Source organism: Melanostigma gelatinosum (assembly GCF_949748355.1).
Source record: "Melanostigma gelatinosum genome assembly, chromosome: 17".
NCBI classification, from domain to species: domain Eukaryota; kingdom Metazoa; phylum Chordata; class Actinopteri; order Perciformes; family Zoarcidae; genus Melanostigma; species Melanostigma gelatinosum.
In genome coordinates, this window is record NC_136650.1 from 12608393 (window position 1) to 12628148 (window position 19756).

The 19756-nt window shown below is 43.7% G+C and overlaps 1 protein-coding gene across 1 annotated transcript; it reads left to right on the forward strand.

Annotated features, from left to right (window-relative positions):
• Nucleotides 1-644: 644 nt before the first annotated feature.
• atp6v1c1b (ATPase H+ transporting V1 subunit C1b) lies at nucleotides 645-19440 on the forward strand. Its single transcript, XM_079287948.1, has 13 exons — nucleotides 645-779; nucleotides 13832-14006; nucleotides 14113-14180; nucleotides 14330-14415; nucleotides 14630-14724; nucleotides 14948-15039; nucleotides 15600-15698; nucleotides 16139-16207; nucleotides 16709-16801; nucleotides 17199-17292; nucleotides 17499-17596; nucleotides 17765-17888; nucleotides 18678-19440. The coding sequence occupies exons 2-13, from the start codon at nucleotides 13875-13877 to the stop codon at nucleotides 18774-18776; spliced, it is 1149 nt and encodes a 382-aa protein (XP_079144074.1). The 5' UTR covers nucleotides 645-779; nucleotides 13832-13874; the 3' UTR covers nucleotides 18777-19440.
• The last annotated feature ends 316 nt before the right edge of the window (nucleotides 19441-19756 follow it).

The following is a 19756-nucleotide window of genomic DNA, read 5'->3' on the forward strand; positions in this document are numbered from 1 at the left end:
AACTAATGTGTTAGATACATCTCACCAGAAGAGGGCGACACTGAGTGATACTGACTGAGCTGTCAAAACAAACACACATGCTGCCTTTAATGACTATCGAAAATACTATAATTACTTTGTAACCAAAAAATGAAGCAGCTGAAAATAATCAAAATTTCTTGGATTGTGATATGACTAAACAAAGTGGAGATAACGTGTGGTAATACTTATCTTAACAATATTAAGCTGACAAATTAGGTCTCAGAAAACTCCATAGCCACTTCTGTACATGATTAACAGGAGCATCTACAACCAAATTAATTTGTACTTGGCCTACTACCATTTTTTGTTGTAATGGCAGAGGTCTTGTATACATACAGTATATATATATATATACTTATATACAGTCTATGAGCGGGACTTGTCAACCATTTATCCAGGACGTATCCATTTCAGATGTGGAGTTCAGGTGAACCTTTGCAGATATATGTTTTTTTTAATTGTATTTTATAAAATAAAATCACAGTTTTCATGCCTTCCACCACGTGGACAACACATGCTATTTCTGTTTTTATATTCAGACGTTGAATCTTACAAGGACTTGTCCGTCACGTGGAGGCAGTCCAGCGCGCAGCAGCCTTTGCGCAGACGCACAACACTGATCAGCTGACTGAGTGAGACGCTATGTTGATGCACCTTTGAGTCGAAAAGCTGTTATTATCTGCGCAATGTATGGGAAGCTGCGTCTGTCCAACTGAATTGCACCGCGTGGACCAAATACTAAAGCCATAAACATACCGGTAAGTACGGAAATATACCGATTCATGACGTCGTGACAGCGCGAGAGACTGCGATGCAAACAAGCTCGTGTCAGCAGCGAGCTAACACTGAATTTAAACGCACATGAAGCAGGTGCACTTTGCTCAGTGATTTAGAGTGAGGATGGTTAACGAATCCAACCTAAAGAGCAGCAGCCCTCAGTCCTCAGTCACGTGTTGTTGATGGTGTTTTATTAAGAGGAGGGTCAGTATTTAGCATGTCCTCTGCAGAGCAGAAACTGATCATATGACTGTCAATCAGCAGACATGGAGACCAGTCGCTTCTGAGTTTTACGAATGCAATCAACCAGTGTGTGTGTGTGTGCGCGCACTGACCGTATTACAATCATGTGGCTATGTGAGGAAGTTACTGAATCAGAAGCAGAATAGACGTCAAAAGAGGAACAAACATCTTCTTAATATGATTCATGATACTCCCACAGCTGCGAATGCGTCCTCCATACGGTGATGGAAAAGTACTCATACCCTTTACTAGCATGTGAAAATACTCAGCTAAAAGTATAAGTCATGCAGTACAGTAAACATTTACTTAAGTAAAGGTACCAAAGTAGTATCAGCTAAATACACTTGAACAGATCGACAGATAGATGGATAGATATGTACTTTATTCATCCCCAGGGGGAAATGTTACAGCAGCAAGACACACCAAAAAGCAAAGTAACAGAGTAACCAAAATATTAAGTATTAAAAAATGCACAATATATACAACAGAATAACAGAGTATGACAAATGAAATATCAGACTATAGAATATATAAGATAAAACAAAAATGCACAGTATGTACAATGAAATAGAACAGTGTTAAATGATCTGCCTCGGTGAAAAACAGTAGTGCAAAAATAAAAAATCAACCCCAGCAAACAACAGTGTAGCAGTATGTAGTTATGTGGAGGATGATCTTGCCAGAGCTGTTTTATTGTACAGTCTAATAGCAGAGGGCAGGAATGTTCTCCTGTATCGGTCCTTGTGACAGCGGAGCTGGATGAATCTGTTGGAGAAAGTGCTCCGCTGTCCCTGCAGGAGGTGGTGGAGAGGGTGGTCCGGGTTATCCAATATGGATAATAGTTGGATAATAGATAAAACATCAAAAGTTATGCAACATTAAAGTATCATGTATCTCATATTATTGGACAAGTAACATGTAAGCAGCTTTAAATGTTGTAGCAGTTTGAAGAGGAGCCGATTTCAACTACTTTGAGAGAGACAGCGAGATCCTTCTTGTGGCACTGGCACCTCTGCGTCACTCAGCGTCAGTCTGTGGCACGCAGCGTCACACAGCGTCCCTCTCTGTCTCTCAGCGTCCCTCTCTGTCACTCAGCGTCCCTCTCTGTCACTCAGCGTCCCTCTCTGTCAGTTCAGCGGAAAGATTCAGCTGTGGCACGCGAGCATAGTTCGGCAATTGTCAAGAAGCTGCGGAGCTGAGGGGGCGGAGCCACATTTCCTGAGACATTTCCTGAGAACACCCGTTGTTGTTACGACAGATCAGCTTCCATAAATCATTTTTATGATTTTAGTTGAGTCACAGGAGCCCCCTGTTCTCTGTATGCATCCTTAGAGTAAGTACGTTGTACTTTTTTGTTTCTCATTCATTTTATTTCAGTATGATTTAGCTGGTTTTGCAACAAAATGGAACATAATACACTTTCTAAATTATTACTTTTATAGTCACTTACAACAATCGGCTACAATAATGAAAATAAATCATCCGTTTTAGAATCATTTAAAAGTATATATTAAAATTAAGACATAAAATGTCCAATCCAAAAATACATGTTTGAAAATATCTTCACTCTTCCTCTGCTTATATGTATGTTGGGCTCTCACCATATGGCTTCAAAATGTGCTGTGGACAAAGAAATCAGGCCTTCACTTTGTCAAGCAAAGGTCTCATCCTGATTTGTAGTTTGAGGAGAGCAAAGGGATTTCACACTCAGGTGTGAATTCCCCCCCCCCAAATAACCATGGTAACCGCGGCAATCTCATTGGCCGAGAGCCAAGAGACCCCAGGACCCCTGTGGTTCGGCCACTGTTCTATAAAACTCTCTGCTGCCCCCACCTCATAGCTTTTCCCCCTTCGACCTCGGTTGAGTTAGGAGGCACACAACCGCTCTCTTCGCCCGGACCCCCCCCCCGTCCAGGCCACAGAGAATCCAGCTTTTTCCAACTCTCCCTCCGGGGTAACAGGAGGCACACAAGGCTCTTCGCTCGGACACCCCCGTCCAGGCCACAGAAGAACCAGCTTTTTCCCGTCGACCTCCGTCGAACAGGGAGCACACCACGCTCTCTTTGCTCGGACACCCCCGTCCAGGCCACAGAAGAACCAACTTTCCCCGCCAGCGCAACGCTGGCCACGAGGAAACAACGGCCCTTCTCCCCTCATCAAACCCTGACAAGCCATTTCGCTGGATGAAACAGCCCGCGATCACGAATCTGCTTCAGCGATCCGTTCAGTGCTCCCTGCTCCTTTTCCTTTTTGCGCACACCCCGGCAGGAAGACGTCTAGACCTCTCCTGACCGATGATTACCGGGAGACCTACGGACCACGTCGTCTCAACCGAAGTTAGGTCATCCTCCCTGAAGCGAGGATTGACCACGTCTGCGTTTCGCTCCAGAACGAGCTCACGCCACGACGGGCCGAAACAGCGCCAGCTCAAACGCTGCGCTGAGAAGCCGCCCCCCCCCCCCCCCCTTCCTCTCGAAGAAAAAGGACAGCTTTGCCACGGACACTTCCACGTTGCAACGAAGCACCTACAAGTAAGATTCTTGGCATTTGGGCATAGCTTAGCTTAAATTAACTTAAGTTTAATTCAGGCCATTCATTTATATGTTGATATTCCCGTGTTTTTGGTGTGTTTAAGACTGTCGCGTGATATTGAGGTATTACGCAATCATTACGGAGCAGAGAGGCTCCGCTGTATGTGTGTATCAACTATGACTGTTTGCTTGGGATTTATTTGATTTATTTTCATTCATTGTCTTCCACTCCGGGTGGAAGTTCTCTTTTCATTAACTCGACTCGGTGAGTGAGCTGAGGTGCGTGGTTTATCACGGCATAAGTTACCGGCAGTTCCAAGACGACAGCGGTATATTTATGCATGATAGAACCAGCCAACTCAGGCTCCCTACCACATCGCACGCCGAAGCGTGATTCACTTCGAGTTCTCGCTCCTTTTTTCTCTTTCCTCCTTTCACGAAACACACACACACACACAGCTCCTAATTCTACCCCTGGGGAACCTCGTTCAAACGAGCGCCTCACATCACGTGCTGCCCAGGCAAACGTGAATTACGTACAGCAGCCCCATTCTGCCATTTTGTCCGGGTCCCTCGACTCCGCCATCTTTGTAGTTTCTAGCTGTAGTTCTTAAGGCCCCTCCCCTTTGGCCAGCGTCACTCGACGCCGCCATCTTTGTAGTCTTTAGCGTAGCTGTAAGACTCCTTCCTGTTCACCCACAGACCCACACACACACACATACACACACAGACATACACCCTCATCCATTTTATTCATTCTTTAGTTTAGGCATATAAAATTGTATGATAACGTTTGTTGGTTGCAATATTAATTGATTTGATCATTTATTATTTTGATTCAATAAACTCTGTTATACTTTCAGGAGCAGTCGTCTGTGATTACTTGTGCATATGTATTTGATAAGACTGTATGTAGTAGCCTGTGCTCGAACTTAAAAACCTTCACTGTCACTGAATGTGTAGTCATACGCAGACTATTGACATTATGAGTGACTACTAATTATGAGACTTAGTTTTATCGTTTGGTTATTGGTCCCTGTTCGCAGGGTGGTGCCCCGTTTATATTAATAATCATTAATAATTGTTACATACATCAATAATTCTATTGATGTCAAGAATTCAGTTTCTTAAATGCTGATAACCCAAACACGCTCCTTTAGATCCCAACATAATGGTGCCCCGTGTGAGGGTACGTTATTCCAGTTTTGTTACAGTATATATGCACATTAATCCATAATTAGTTTTGAATAATTAATTTTCCAAAAAATATTTTTTTTCGAAAAATTATTTTTTTTCTTCTTTTGAATGATCCAAATTCCTGAAACTTATTTCCCAAAATAGGTAGGCTTTGATCTTCAAAATCTTGTCTTATTGTAATTAAATTTTTGATTTTAAATCCAGATTTTTAATCTTAATCTTTAATTCCCTTCTCGAAATTTTATTTCGTTTCCAGGTTTAATTATTCGTTTCATTTCTTAAACTAACAGCCAGCTGTGTAGTAGATTTGATCGTTTTATTTGTAATACCTTGCTTGTTTTCTTAAATCCCTCCAAATAAGTTACACACAGCTGTCACAGGCCCAAAGTGCTAAACCACATTAGCATTTTCGCACCTCTGGCTGCAAAGCAGTAGTGATACCTCAGAGCAGCAACAGTAGAAACGTAAGTCACAGAGCTAGACATTTCACTGTGCGCCTGCATGAACCGTAACACTAACAGTAATAAACATCTAACAGTAGAAATCCTAAGTTACAGAACTAGACATTTCACTGAGAACCGTAAACACTAACAGTTTCCGTTCTAACACTAGGGAATTAACAACCACTGGGAGCCGCACTCATTAGAGAGAATGAGCAACGAGAAATCCCCCATTCCTGGAGCTGTAGCTCCAGAAGACACCGCATTACGAGATGCGGTGGCTGATGTCCTCGGACTCACAGCAAAGGAAAGAGAGTACTTTGCAAAATACACTGCTGTCCTATGCGACGAGCAATTAGAGCAGCTGGTGGCTTATGTAAATAACCCAGCAGGTAACAGAGAGCGCCTGATTCAGGACGTAATCGGCGAAATACTGCTCATCTACCATCAGAAAATGCAGCTGCAAGCTGCCCGAACACCGGGCACAGAGCGACGAGCAGCAACGCGAGATCTGGACACTCCGAACAGAGGTTCAGGAGTTGTCACGTGACTGTAGAGCCCTACAGTCAGAAAATAGTAGCCTGCGCAGTGACCTCAGAGAGGTCAACCTAGAACTCTCTAAAGCATCAGAGAGTGATGACAAACTGAAAGCGCTTCAAGGTGTTCCAGCAACCCCGGTAGGTACTGCTACCCCCTATCGAGCCTTTCAGCCCAGTCATTTCTTGGTCTCGGCTCCTTCATTCCCCGAGACCCGAACCACCTTGCATTTCTTGAAGGCGACATCCCCAACCAGGAGGAGAGAGGACCAACACCAGGTCCTAGTCGGCCCAGGTGGCTTCAAAACCACCTCAGGCGACCGCAATCCTCCACGCAGTTCACGCGCGCGACAAGAACTGACCCCATCCCCCTCAGGGAGGGAGGATGATAGTCGTTACCACCATCGCGAGTATGGAGACTCAGACGACTCAGGCCCCATCAACCTTGGAGGCCTGCGTACTCGACAGATTGAGTCTCTGGTGAAAGACGTAGAGCGCTTCAATCCCGATAATCGCGACTCGAGCATCGATGACTACCTAAGGGAGATCGATCGCTGCCTCCTCGACCTATTGCGCCTCTCATCGCGCGAAAAGCTAAAGCTAGTGTGGAAAACCACAGCGCGAAGCGTCCACGCTTTAGTGGAAACGCTCCAGCCGAGTATCCGCGACCGCTATTCATCCCTTTGTCACGCCCTTAGGGAGGAGTACTCCCTGTACACCAACCCAGCTTCTGCCACCCTCGGCGCCTTTGCCATTTTCCAGGAAAGGCTAGAGTCTCCGAGAGACTACTTCAGGCGCTTGAGATCTGCGTACTTCCAAGGACGTAACGCCCCAGGTCTAGAAGAAGACCATGCCTTCAAGTCGCTATTCTTGCACAATCTCCATGACAACGTGAGATACGATGTTACTATACACTGCAGAACGAGTAACCTCACCATGCCAGATATTAGGAAATACGCGCAACTTGCATGGGAGACACGCGGACGGCCGACAAATCGGTACGAAGACACCGCCATAGTCTTAGGCATCCAACAGTCGAGCGACTCCGACCTAGCGTCGGAAGACGACGAGAGGACTTGGCCTAGCGAGCCCTGGTCACCCCCGAGGAACAAACAACCCTGGCGGTCGAAAGACCAACGGAACCAGGGGGGTGAAAGACGCCCTCAAGCGCAACCCATCAGGTAACGCTGACTCGCAGCCCACCTGACTAAGCCGAGTGACCTTTCCCCCTGCTGCCAAGTCGACATGGTAGGGGGGGGGGAAGAGAACTCAGCACACTTCCGGAAACGACCACTCCCATTTCGCACCTCGTTCTTTAACCTTCTTGGGCGACCTTGCTCGCAAAGGCAATGCCCGTTATGTATATCTCTATACATATTCTTCAGTCTTACTGGGGGGTCATAACACTCTTGCTCTACCCGACTCCGGGTCAGAAACGAGCCTCATGTGTTCCCCCACCTTTTCGCATACACCTCTAGGGTGCCACAACCTTAGAGGCCTTTCGAGCACCCTAGCTCGTAAGATCTTTCGTCAACTAAGCCTTCTTCTCCTGCTCTGTCAGCATGAGCCACCTCCAGCTTGTTCAACGAAGCCACCGCCTTCTTTCAGCCGAGTCATCGGCCGGGCCTGTCAAGTCGCCAGTGCCGTAGGTAACTGAACTTGACCTGTGCGCCGGACCTGTCTCCATCTCTAATTAGGAGGGTGGGGGGAGGGAGATATCACCAGCCCGCCATGACACACTCCAGAGTGAAACTGTTCGCGACGTTTCCCTGAGTGCTGACGAACGTGGGATATCTGCCCTCGCCACTTGAACAGCGCGAGGGGGGTGGATCTCTGACAACAGAAACTTAGAGAGATGTACTTCACAGGAAGTACACTCTAATCTCGCCAGTGCCGAAACCAACCGGCAGAATGGCAGCTTACTATTGACTACTAACGTTTAACTGCATGCTTCAACTCACCCTGTAGACATGCACTAACCGCGAACACATCCAACTTCAACCAGAACAGTTGCATGACCTGACAAACCATTGTGACTGTAAACTGATGCTCCACTCTCATAGAGAACCCTTTGCATGCTTTATAGACTCTACCAGAAGTAACCAAAGAAGACATAACCTCTGCCGTAGCAGTCAGATTTAACCCAGGACCTCATCCGAGAAGGCTCAGCTGTCAACAGCTGGAGCAGCGAGAGACCAGCCTAGCTAGTCACACTAGCCGTGCTAACGAAATCTGTAAATCTGCTACCACTACTGTTATGCAACCCTCACAGGTACCTCTGGCCTATAGTCTTGGCAACGCAACTCCAATATCGATAGATTCTAAAACTTAGACACAGGACTCGCTCTAAATCTACCGATTAGAGAGAGAGATAGACGCACATATCATGTACTAATAGATCCAGAAGCGACAGACTAAACTGGATTCCCTCCTATTCGTAACACCACGTAGCCAACCTACGACTGATCCGCCGACGGACTCCAGTCCTGTCTAGGAGTTGAACCAGTAACCACTGTTTGCCCCTCACCTGCTTCTTGTCTTTCTATTCTTTCCTTCTCTCTCTTTGTGTTTTGTTTATTTGGGTTGTTACTTTCTTTGACACTGTGCCACAATGCTAGAATATCACAACATCATAATAGCGATTGAATTATTTGGGAATAATGTTTTGCTCACCTATGATTTGAATTGTGTATGATAGTAGATGTAGGTAGAAGTAGTTAAAGTCATCTGCCCAGATGCCACCTTAGTCATCTGCCCAGATGCCAATGAACTCTGAACTTGAACACCATGAACTTGACCACTATGAACCTTGAACTCTATGAACAATGAACACTGCCTGTTTTAACCACTGCTTTTGGTCTCAGGAACACTTGGACTGTCTCACCTCTTCAGGTTTCCCCACCACATGGATGCACATGCCAGCCCTTGGTTTGCTCTAAAGACCGAAGCCAACACCTCGCTCTTCAGAACAAAGGGGGGATGTTGGGCTCTCACCATATGGCTTCAAAATGTGCTGTGGACAAAGAAATCAGGCCTTCACTTTGTCAAGCAAAGGTCTCATCCTGATTTGTAGTTTGAGGAGAGCAAAGGGATTTCACACTCAGGTGTGAATTCCCCCCCCCCCAAATAACCATGGTAACCGCGGCAATCTCATTGGCCGAGAGCCAAGAGACCCCAGGACCCCTGTGGTTCGGCCACTGTTCTATAAAACTCTCTGCTGCCCCCACCTCATAGCTTTTCCCCCTTCGACCTCGGTTGAGTTAGGAGGCACACAACCGCTCTCTTCGCCCGGACCCCCCCCCCCCCGTCCAGGCCACAGAGAATCCAGCTTTTTCCAACTCTCCCTCCGGGGTAACAGGAGGCACACAAGGCTCTTCGCTCGGACACCCCCGTCCAGGCCACAGAAGAACCAGCTTTTTCCCGTCGACCTCCGTCGAACAGGGAGCACACCACGCTCTCTTTGCTCGGACACCCCCGTCCAGGCCACAGAAGAACCAACTTTCCCCGCCAGCGCAACGCTGGCCACGAGGAAACAACGGCCCTTCTCCCCTCATCAAACCCTGACAAGCCATTTCGCTGGATGAAACAGCCCGCGATCACGAATCTGCTTCAGCGATCCGTTCAGTGCTCCCTGCTCCTTTTCCTTTTTGCGCACACCCCGGCAGGAAGACGTCTAGACCTCTCCTGACCGATGATTACCGGGAGACCTACGGACCACGTCGTCTCAACCGAAGTTAGGTCATCCTCCCTGAAGCGAGGATTGACCACGTCTGCGTTTCGCTCCAGAACGAGCTCACGCCACGACGGGCCGAAACAGCGCCAGCTCAAACGCTGCGCTGAGAAGCCGCCCCCCCCCCCCCCCTTCCTCTCGAAGAAAAAGGACAGCTTTGCCACGGACACTTCCACGTTGCAACGAAGCACCTACAAGTAAGATTCTTGGCATTTGGGCATAGCTTAGCTTAAATTAACTTAAGTTTAATTCAGGCCATTCATTTATATGTTGATATTCCCGTGTTTTTGGTGTGTTTAAGACTGTCGCGTGATATTGAGGTATTACGCAATCATTACGGAGCAGAGAGGCTCCGCTGTATGTGTGTATCAACTATGACTGTTTGCTTGGGATTTATTTGATTTATTTTCATTCATTGTCTTCCACTCCGGGTGGAAGTTCTCTTTTCATTAACTCGACTCGGTGAGTGAGCTGAGGTGCGTGGTTTATCACGGCATAAGTTACCGGCAGTTCCAAGACGACAGCGGTATATTTATGCATGATAGAACCAGCCAACTCAGGCTCCCTACCACATCGCACGCCGAAGCGTGATTCACTTCGAGTTCTCGCTCCTTTTTTCTCTTTCCTCCTTTCACGAAACACACACACACACACAGCTCCTAATTCTACCCCTGGGGAACCTCGTTCAAACGAGCGCCTCACATCACGTGCTGCCCAGGCAAACGTGAATTACGTACAGCAGCCCCATTCTGCCATTTTGTCCGGGTCCCTCGACTCCGCCATCTTTGTAGTTTCTAGCTGTAGTTCTTAAGGCCCCTCCCCTTTGGCCAGCGTCACTCGACGCCGCCATCTTTGTAGTCTTTAGCGTAGCTGTAAGACTCCTTCCTGTTCACCCACAGACCCACACACACACACATACACATACACACACAGACATACACCCTCATCCATTTTATTCATTCTTTAGTTTAGGCATATAAAATTGTATGATAACGTTTGTTGGTTGCAATATTAATTGATTTGATCATTTATTATTTTGATTCAATAAACTCTGTTATACTTTCAGGAGCAGTCGTCTGTGATTACTTGTGCATATGTATTTGATAAGACTGTATGTAGTAGCCTGTGCTCGAACTTAAAAACCTTCACTGTCACTGAATGTGTAGTCATACGCAGACTATTGACATTATGAGTGACTACTAATTATGAGACTTAGTTTTATCGTTTGGTTATTGGTCCCTGTTCGCAGGGTGGTGCCCCGTTTATATTAATAATCATTAATAATTGTTACATACATCAATAATTCTATTGATGTCAAGAATTCAGTTTCTTAAATGCTGATAACCCAAACACGCTCCTTTAGATCCCAACATGTATATGTATGTCAGTAGGACATATGTTAACTGTTAACAGTTTACAGCATACTTAAATAAATATAAATAAATACAAAACACACGCACACTTTGTAAACACACTGCAGCAATTCTTTTGCAGGAATATGAGCATATTTTCCCCCTCTGGCGAAATACAACACGTCTCATGCCTTATTTTATTTTACCAGTTGGTGGCGGTAATGCGCCAATGTTTATCTGCTTTTTATATGTTGTGCTATATATTGTGATGACTTCCATAACAGTTCAACTACGTTTATTTAACACAAGTAGGAAATGGCATTTAACACATGTAGCGTCCAAATCTTTAGCTGTAAGTAAACCTTTAGTTGACGCGTGTTTCTTGTCTTTTGCACATATCTCACACCGACGCCGCTCGTAGATGAAAAGCAATACGTGTTTTATTGATCCATTTCCTTCGTACAAGTCAGTCAATCAACTTCCTTTCTCCTAAAAGTATGCTGATTACTTCGACCTACTATACGTATCCACAGGTTATCCACGTAGATCGTTCCCTTTAACACGTTTTATAACACGATCCCAAACACGTATTGCTTTTCATCTACGAGCGGCGTGATTCAGTTCCGAGAAAGAAAAGAAAATTACGTTCAATATAGGATCACAAAATATTAAAAACGTGGCAGGAAATTGCTGATATTATGAATGTATAACACGTTAATCTCATCACTGCACTCTATTATTAAACAGCCTCCAGTGGACCTTGCTTCAGTTACCATAGTAACACAATCAGTGATACATTTTCAAAATAGTAAGACTTCTGACAGTCTGCCTCCACCTACAGCTCCAGAGATCAATCTTAGCGGTCACAAGACAGTTAACATGACAGCAACGAAGAAAGGAGAACACATTCATCTTGTTTTTGCTCTTGTCTTGTGAGATTCGGAATTGTTTGAATATTCTAGAGTCAAACTTTCTATATCTCAATGCCAATACAACTGAATAAATTGAATTTGGACCACAGTATTTGACCAACATTATATCTTCTCATCTTGGCCTTTAACTTCTTCTGTTTCACCAGTCAATTCAGGATTTAAGTGTGACAATTAAATCAATGACTCAGGTAAATTAGGCTTAGTGTTTGAAAAGAATGAACCAAACATCTCTCTATATTTTTCAATTGTCATTATTTATTGCTTCATGAAGTACACATGCTCACTTTTCTATTACATACAAATAACAAGTAAATACATGATGTATACAACTTGGTTGCAAATTAACCATCAACATCAAATATCTGTCACCCTGCGTCCCGCTCCGTCACCCGTCACCCTGCGTTCCGCTCCGTCACCCTGCGTCCCGCTCCGTCACCCGTCACCCTGCGTCCCGCTCCGTCACCCTGCGTCCCGCTCCGTCACCCGTCACCCTGCGTCCCGCTCCGTCACCTTGCTTCAAGCTCCGTCACACTGCTTCACGCTCTGTCACTCTGCGTAACCCTCTGTCTTCCTGCGCAGATTGAAATACTTTTTTTACACTACCCTGATGACTCCGTCCTGGCAGCAGGACTGGGTCCTCCGCTCCTCACTCATAGTATTATTACAACGGGGTACGTAGCGCTGTCGCTCATGAGCACAACAACACAGGCACGGGAAAGCTTCTTCTTCTCCTCCCTTTTGGTGTACTGGCGGTTGGCAAACGAATTGGCGCATTACCGCCACCAACTGGTAAAATAAAATAAGGCATGAGACGTGTTGTATTTTGCCAGAGGGGGAAAATATGCTCATATTCCTGCAAAAGAATTGCTGCAGTGTGTTTACAAAGTGTGCGTGTGTTTTGTATTTATTTATATTTATTTAAGTATGCTGTAAACTGTTAACAGTTAACATATGTCCTACTGACATACATATACATATAAGCAGAGGAAGAGTGAAGATATTTTCAAACATGTATTTTTGGATTGGACATTTTATGTCTTAATTTTAATATATACTTTTAAATGATTCTAAAACGGATGATTTATTTTCATTATTGTAGCCGATTGTTGTAAGTGACTATAAAAGTAATAATTTAGAAAGTGTATTATGTTCCATTTTGTTGCAAAACCAGCTAAATCATACTGAAATAAAATGAATGAGAAACAAAAAAGTACAACGTACTTACTCTAAGGATGCATACAGAGAACAGGGGGCTCCTGTGACTCAACTAAAATCATAAAAATGATTTATGGAAGCTGATCTGTCGTAACAACAACGGGTGTTCTCAGGAAATGTCTCAGGAAATGTGGCTCCGCCCCCTCAGCGCCGCAGCTTCTTGACAATTGCCGAACTATGCTCGCGTGCCACAGCTGAATCTTTCCGCTGAACTGACAGAGAGGGACGCTGAGTGACAGAGACGGACGCTGAGTGACAGAGACGGACGCTGAGTGACGCTGCGTGCCACAGACTGACGCGTGCCACAAGAAGGATCTCGGCCCTGCTGTACTTTGATTCGTTTAATGTGTACCCAGGCATCATTTTTATATGTTGATCATGTGTTTTGCTTACAAATCTCAAGATCCAAAACAACTGGCAACAAATGTCAGATATGTGTGGTGGACTAAAAAGTACAATATTTCTCTCTGAAATGTAGCGGAGTGGAAGTATTCTGGATAAAATCTTTTATCACTCCAAACGTCATTCTGTTTTTCACATGCCATGTTATTAGGTTATTTTGATTCCGTAATATTTGTGGAAAATCAGTGGAGAAACTGTAAATATTACCGAACAAGGATTTGCGTTTTCGGCCAATCCAGCAAATCGAATGCCTTACAAATCAAAGTACTTAATGGTTTTAATGCAAAAATCATTGAAACAAGTGTTTTTTAAACGTTGCCCACAATGCCCACAACACACCAAACGCTGTTCAAGGAATATCTACCATGCTATAAATGATAATAGCAACAGAACAGCAGCCCTGGATCAAATCACAGAGCTCTGCTGATGCTCTTTCTCTCTCTCTTCACCCTCAGTGACTTCCTCACATCAAAGTGGACAAACCTCCTACCAACAGCCATGACAGAATTCTGGTTGATCTCTGCTCCGGGGGAGAAGACGTGCCAGCAGACCTGGGACAAGCTGATGGTGGCCACCACACGCACCAACAACCTCTCCGCGAACAACAAGTTCAACATCCCTGATCTCAAGGTAAAACACGGCAGTCATGTCCATTCCCCACCAAACACAATCCACCTCTAAGTAGTCTAGTGGAGGTTTTTTGTTCATGTTTTTGTGTGTTTTGTCTCTTTAACAGGTCGGAACACTAGATGTCTTGGTGGGTCTGTCAGATGAACTGGCTAAACTAGACACCTTTGTGGAAAGGTAAACCTCTGTGTTAAAAGTCAACTGAAAGAGTTTGTCAAATTCCCTCTCTATCTGTTCGGGAGCAGGAGACAATTGTCAGATAACCAAATACCACATTGTTGTCATCTATTGCTTCTCTTGTGTTTGTTCCCCGTGTTTTGTTTCAGTGTTGTGAAGAAGGTCGCTCAGTACATGGCCGATGTCCTGGAGGACAGCCGAGACAAAGTCCAGGAGAACCTCCTCGCTAATGGAGGTAACTGCTGTTTCATTTATCATCAGACTGGTGTCCCGACGAACGCTTTTCAGTTGTTAACAGACATAAGTGGAAGGAGGTAGACAGCAGCATGAAGTTGTTTATCAGACTTCAAAGTAAAACCTTATAGGTTCCTGTGTGTTCAGATGTACAATCGTACACAGCCGTTGGAAATGAAGGTGATTAATGGAGAGGACTTTAATCTGTTCTACAGTGGACCTGGTCACCTATATCACCAGGTTTCAGTGGGACATGGCTAAGTATCCAATCAAACAGTCGCTGAAAAACATCTCTGAGATCATCGCCAAGGTACGAATCTGTCGTAGTTTGATATTGCCCATTCCTGTGATCCAATGAGAGTTATGTATTATACGTGGTGCAGGAAATGATCCCGTCCTGAACTAATCATAGCATCTTTCTATACACATTTCAAAATATGGAAACTATCATAATATGTATTCTATGTTTATCATATTTTTACGTTTTTGGGAAGTATCGGTACGCTTATTGCTCCTCTTATTGTTATTGTTAGCAAGCGTCTCAGATAGACAATGACCTAAAGACCAGAGCTTCAGCCTACAACAACCTGAAGGGAAACCTGCAAAACCTGGAGAGGAAGAATGCGTGAGTTATAAAACAATAATAACATCAATATGCTGTATGTTTTCTGTCATTTGATTGCAGAAGCATTGACGAAAGGCAAATACTGTGGTACTTCTTCAGCTTTCTCACAAATGATTACCGTAGCTTGTATTCTATCTTTGGTGTGTTTTTAAAGTTAGTCCTCATGTACTATTTACCTTCATGACAGCATGTACAAATAGCATCCTTGTCCTACACACAGCAGTTACAAACAGAAATCATAGAAAATCTTTTTCAGTATGTTTCATTTGTTTTCCTCTTTCCTGCCATAGCGATGGAGTAAAAATTCACTTCACATTGTTGCCTTAACAATATACATTTAACACATCACATTCCTGCTGTAGCTTCACAAATGTAGACGTATAACATTTGGCAGCCTTTTTTGCATAATGTCACACCTCTGTGTAACAACTCTAAGGAAAATATTCAAAATGATTCTGTTAAATGTGTGCAATACTTCTGCTCCACACATCGTTAACAACATTTGTACGGCTTTGTGAGAAAGTTGTCCGAGTATCTGAACTGCCCGTGTCGTCCTTTAGGGGGAGTTTGTTGACCAGGAGTTTGGCTGATATAGTGAAGAAAGAGGATTTTGTGCTGGACTCAGAGTACCTTATTACCATGCTGGTGATTGTCCCAAAGTAAGTACGCTTACATCAGCATCTATATATTCAATATACGGTGAGGTAAGAGTTCTCATGTCATTGTATCTATGGTAGATTTGATGGAAGATCTCCTCTTACTACAGCTGCATAAAAACAGTCAAGAAACTGTATTTTGCAAAACTATCTATTTTACATCTTCAAAGGTATGATGGGGGTTACATGGGGTAGTTGATTAAGAAGACACCCAGTTCCAATAGTTTCTCTTCAGTCCCGTGATGTAGTGTCCCACAGGCTTGCTCAGCCTCACAACTCAACACATTCTGACCAGGGAAATGGTCAAATTGTAATGCGTTCAATTTCAAAATAAAATAAAAATCATTTAAAAACAAATATTATCGGTATTGGTATTGGCCTTAAGATGTAATTTTTAGATGTAGAATACATTGCTGTAATCTTTCCCTTTCCACCCTCACCAGGACAAGTTATGCTGACTGGCAGAAGACGTATGAGACCCTGTCAGAAATGGTTGTGCCACGCTCCACAAAGTAAGCTCGGTGGTTCAGTTCATTTTCTTTGACAAATTTATGGTTCACCGAAAGAAGAAGAACATTCAGTTCTGTAACGTATCTGAATTCAAAGCCACAATGAGGAGGTGTTTCTAAACAACTTATAGTCTAAATAGGCAAAATATTTCCTCTCCATCATCACTTATGAGCCACTCGAGGTGTGTGGTGGTGTCTGTATCGGCAGAGACCCGGCCCGCTGCCTGTGTTTACGTATTATCTTATGCAGCTAGGACTGGGGAAGCTTCTATGTTAAAGCTTAGTTTATGGTCCGGCAAGGGTTGCGCACACCAGAAAATAACGTAATTATGTCCTGTGCCTCGTGTGTAAAGGGGCCGCAAGTGGTTGCGGTGCTTGGTCTTGCTCCACTGAATTTTTGTAACTTGGCGCTCAGACCTTTTCAGACGCGACCGTCACAAATAATGAATACGAGATATGACTTTACAGTATAAACAAAGCTATGTGTCATGTCATCTCCTCCAGGCTGCTGTTTGAGGACAACGACAGCGGTATGTTCAGTGTCACGCTCTTTAGGAAGGCTATCGATGACTTCAAGCACAAGGCCAGAGAAAACAAGTAAATTCATTTTGTTTTCCACTTAAGCTGTGTTTCAGTTTTTGCCACTTGAGAGATCTTAGTTTTGGATGACAGATTATGTTTCTCTTTTGTGTTTTTGTAATGTTTGGGGAAAATCAACCACAGATAAATGTCAGAAATGATACCTCATAATTGAAATAGGCTATTTGTTAACGCAGGAAAAGGCTTGTTGTGCTCTAAAAACAGACTGCCATTCTATAATAAACACAATTTGCCAGCACTCGACAGTCTCTTCAACTGGCACAACTGTGTGTTTAAGTATCATGTGTCTGTTTGTATGTAGCCCTGTTTCAGGTGTGCACTTGAGAGTGTGTGTGTGTGTGTGTGTGTTTGCTGACAGCTGATTGCCAGCTTTCTGCTGTGTGTCCTGACCTAGGTATACAGTGCGTGATTTCCAGTATAATGAGGAGGAGCTGAAGGCAGACAAAGAAGAGATGACACGGTTGTCCACTGACAAGAAGAAACAGTTTGTACGGCTGCTGTTTTCTACATAAACTACTTCAAGGAGCTTTCTTACATCGTGGCTGAAAGCCTGAAACCAGTTTAATATAGTTCTGTCATTATGCTTACTGGTAATTCACGAGGATGATTTAATTAAGAAACATCCAAAATGGGAATTTCAGCCAGTATATATTCTTTATTAGAAAGTATTAAAATGTTGTTTCCATCCACCCAGGGGCCTTTAGTACGATGGCTGAAAGTGAATTTCAGCGAAGCCTTCATCGCGTGGATTCACATAAAAGCCCTTCGTGTGTTTGTGGAATCAGTTTTGAGGTAAGCAAGTGAAGACCCGGCAGCTTCCATGAAACACCCGCAGTGAAGTTCATCAGTCTGCTACTCTTTGCATACTTTGGTGATCCGTTCACTCGCCCTTTTTTTAATGCAAGATTTGTTTCCTGTGAAAGATAAAAGACTGACTTAAAGACTTCTTGTGTTTCATAGATACGGACTGCCAGTGAACTTCCAGGCCATGCTGCTGCAGCCCAACAAGAAGAACATGAAGAAGCTGAGAGAGGTGCTCTCCGACCTGTACAAACACCTGGACAGCAGCGCTGCGATCATCGATGTGAGTCCCCTTCACGTGCTCTCTGACAATTTAAGTGGCAAGTAAAATGATTGGAGGAAGGCAGGTCCAGCTCTTTGACATGTAACTTAGGAAGTCTAAGATCAAGACTAAGACCATCCCTTGTGTTTGAGCTGCTGACATCTGGTTGTCACTTCAGCACGGCGGGACTAGATTACCCTTCATGTCTGCTATTGGCCTGTTAAACATACACTTTCTAAACTGGACTTGACTCGGCTGCAAACTAATTATTTCAATGAAACAATATAAATTATTACATTGGCAAGCTTCTGGATTGTTTTATCGCCGTTCACTGTTTACCATGCTGAAGAAATGGGAAAGCCTTTACGTCCTTGTAAATCTGATCTTTATTTGCGACACCAAATCATCCTGTTTGGTGTGACGGATATTGCGTCGGTTTGTTTCATGTAGGAACTGTTCACTCACAAGGTTTGTGGAGTATCTTAAGTAACCGGGTCATGATTTCTGGACGTTGCTGTTGAGTTTTTGAAAGGTATCTTTGAGCACCACAAGTTGAGTTCCATTATAATGAGATGAGGCTTCAGCCGACATCTCCAACACTCTGCAACCCGCACAAAACAATCTAGATTGATATACATCACTACAAATAAGAGGAGAAATATGTATTTTTAAGACAAGACCACGTATATAGTAAAAAAAGTATTACAACGGTATCATTAAACTCTAATGGGAACTGACTGTATGGATACAAACAATGATTTTCTGTGTGTGTGATTATTTTGTCGAACTGTGTCTCTGTTGTGCGTGCAGGCCGCTATGGACATCCCAGGGCTGAACTTGAGCCAGCAGGAGTACTACCCCTATGTTTACTACAAGATCGACTGCAACCTGCTGGACTTCAAAGTCTAGACACACTTCCACCATCGTCTCACTCTCTGTGCGGTGGTATTCCGATGCGACATGGCTCACATCCCCAAGCTCGCATTTATTTCCACCCTGTTTTTCATTGCCATCCTCTCTTCCTCTCTGATGCTCCCGGTACATTCCTCGGTCCATATTGAGCAAGTTGTTGAACTTCTGTTCTAATATACGTGACAAATATGGGCCATCTTCTTTATTCTTTTTCACGTCCTCTTTGTACAATGATGTAAAAGTGAATAGCTCCCCAGGTGACACCCACCAAACATTCCCCATCAAAGGACATACATTTGCTCTCTCCTGTCAGTCTACTTTATTAAAAGCAACAAAAACGGTACATATGTGGGGAAAATGGGGAGAAATATTTATGTATGTTAAATATAGTATTTATTTAAAGCCTCTAAAATCAGTGAATATGTTTTTGTTTTGTTCAGTTTTAGAAAGTGATGTTTTTTAGCTCCATGTTAGGAATGTCTGTTACAAGTAGATGTTGACCATTGTTCTCCTCCAATAAAGCTGTAATCCTGTGAAACACTGGGACGGATCATTTTACGGTTTCAAGAAGCAATATGTTTGCTGATTGTATGCTCCTATAATTTCTGTATATTAAGACGGGTCTATGTGCAAATACTGTATTGCCTTTATAACTGAGAATGACCCCACCTATTTAAAATAAATGTGAAAAATAAATACTCTCTGTGAAATAGAACTGCTCACTGTCCTTTTTACCTGCAGAATAAAGTTTATAAATATTCTCAGGCTGATATTAACTAACATCAGAATCACTATCAGTTCCATATGAAGAGAAGAAAACATAAGAAGAAAACAAAATCGTACAACTTCGCATTTTAAATCTAGAGTGAGGTGACTTATAATGCAAACTTGTTGGAAGCGAAAGGTTTATCGAACAGTTTCAGATATTTGCTCAAGATTTTATATTTTGAGTCACGTTTCACACTTGTTCTCTGTTG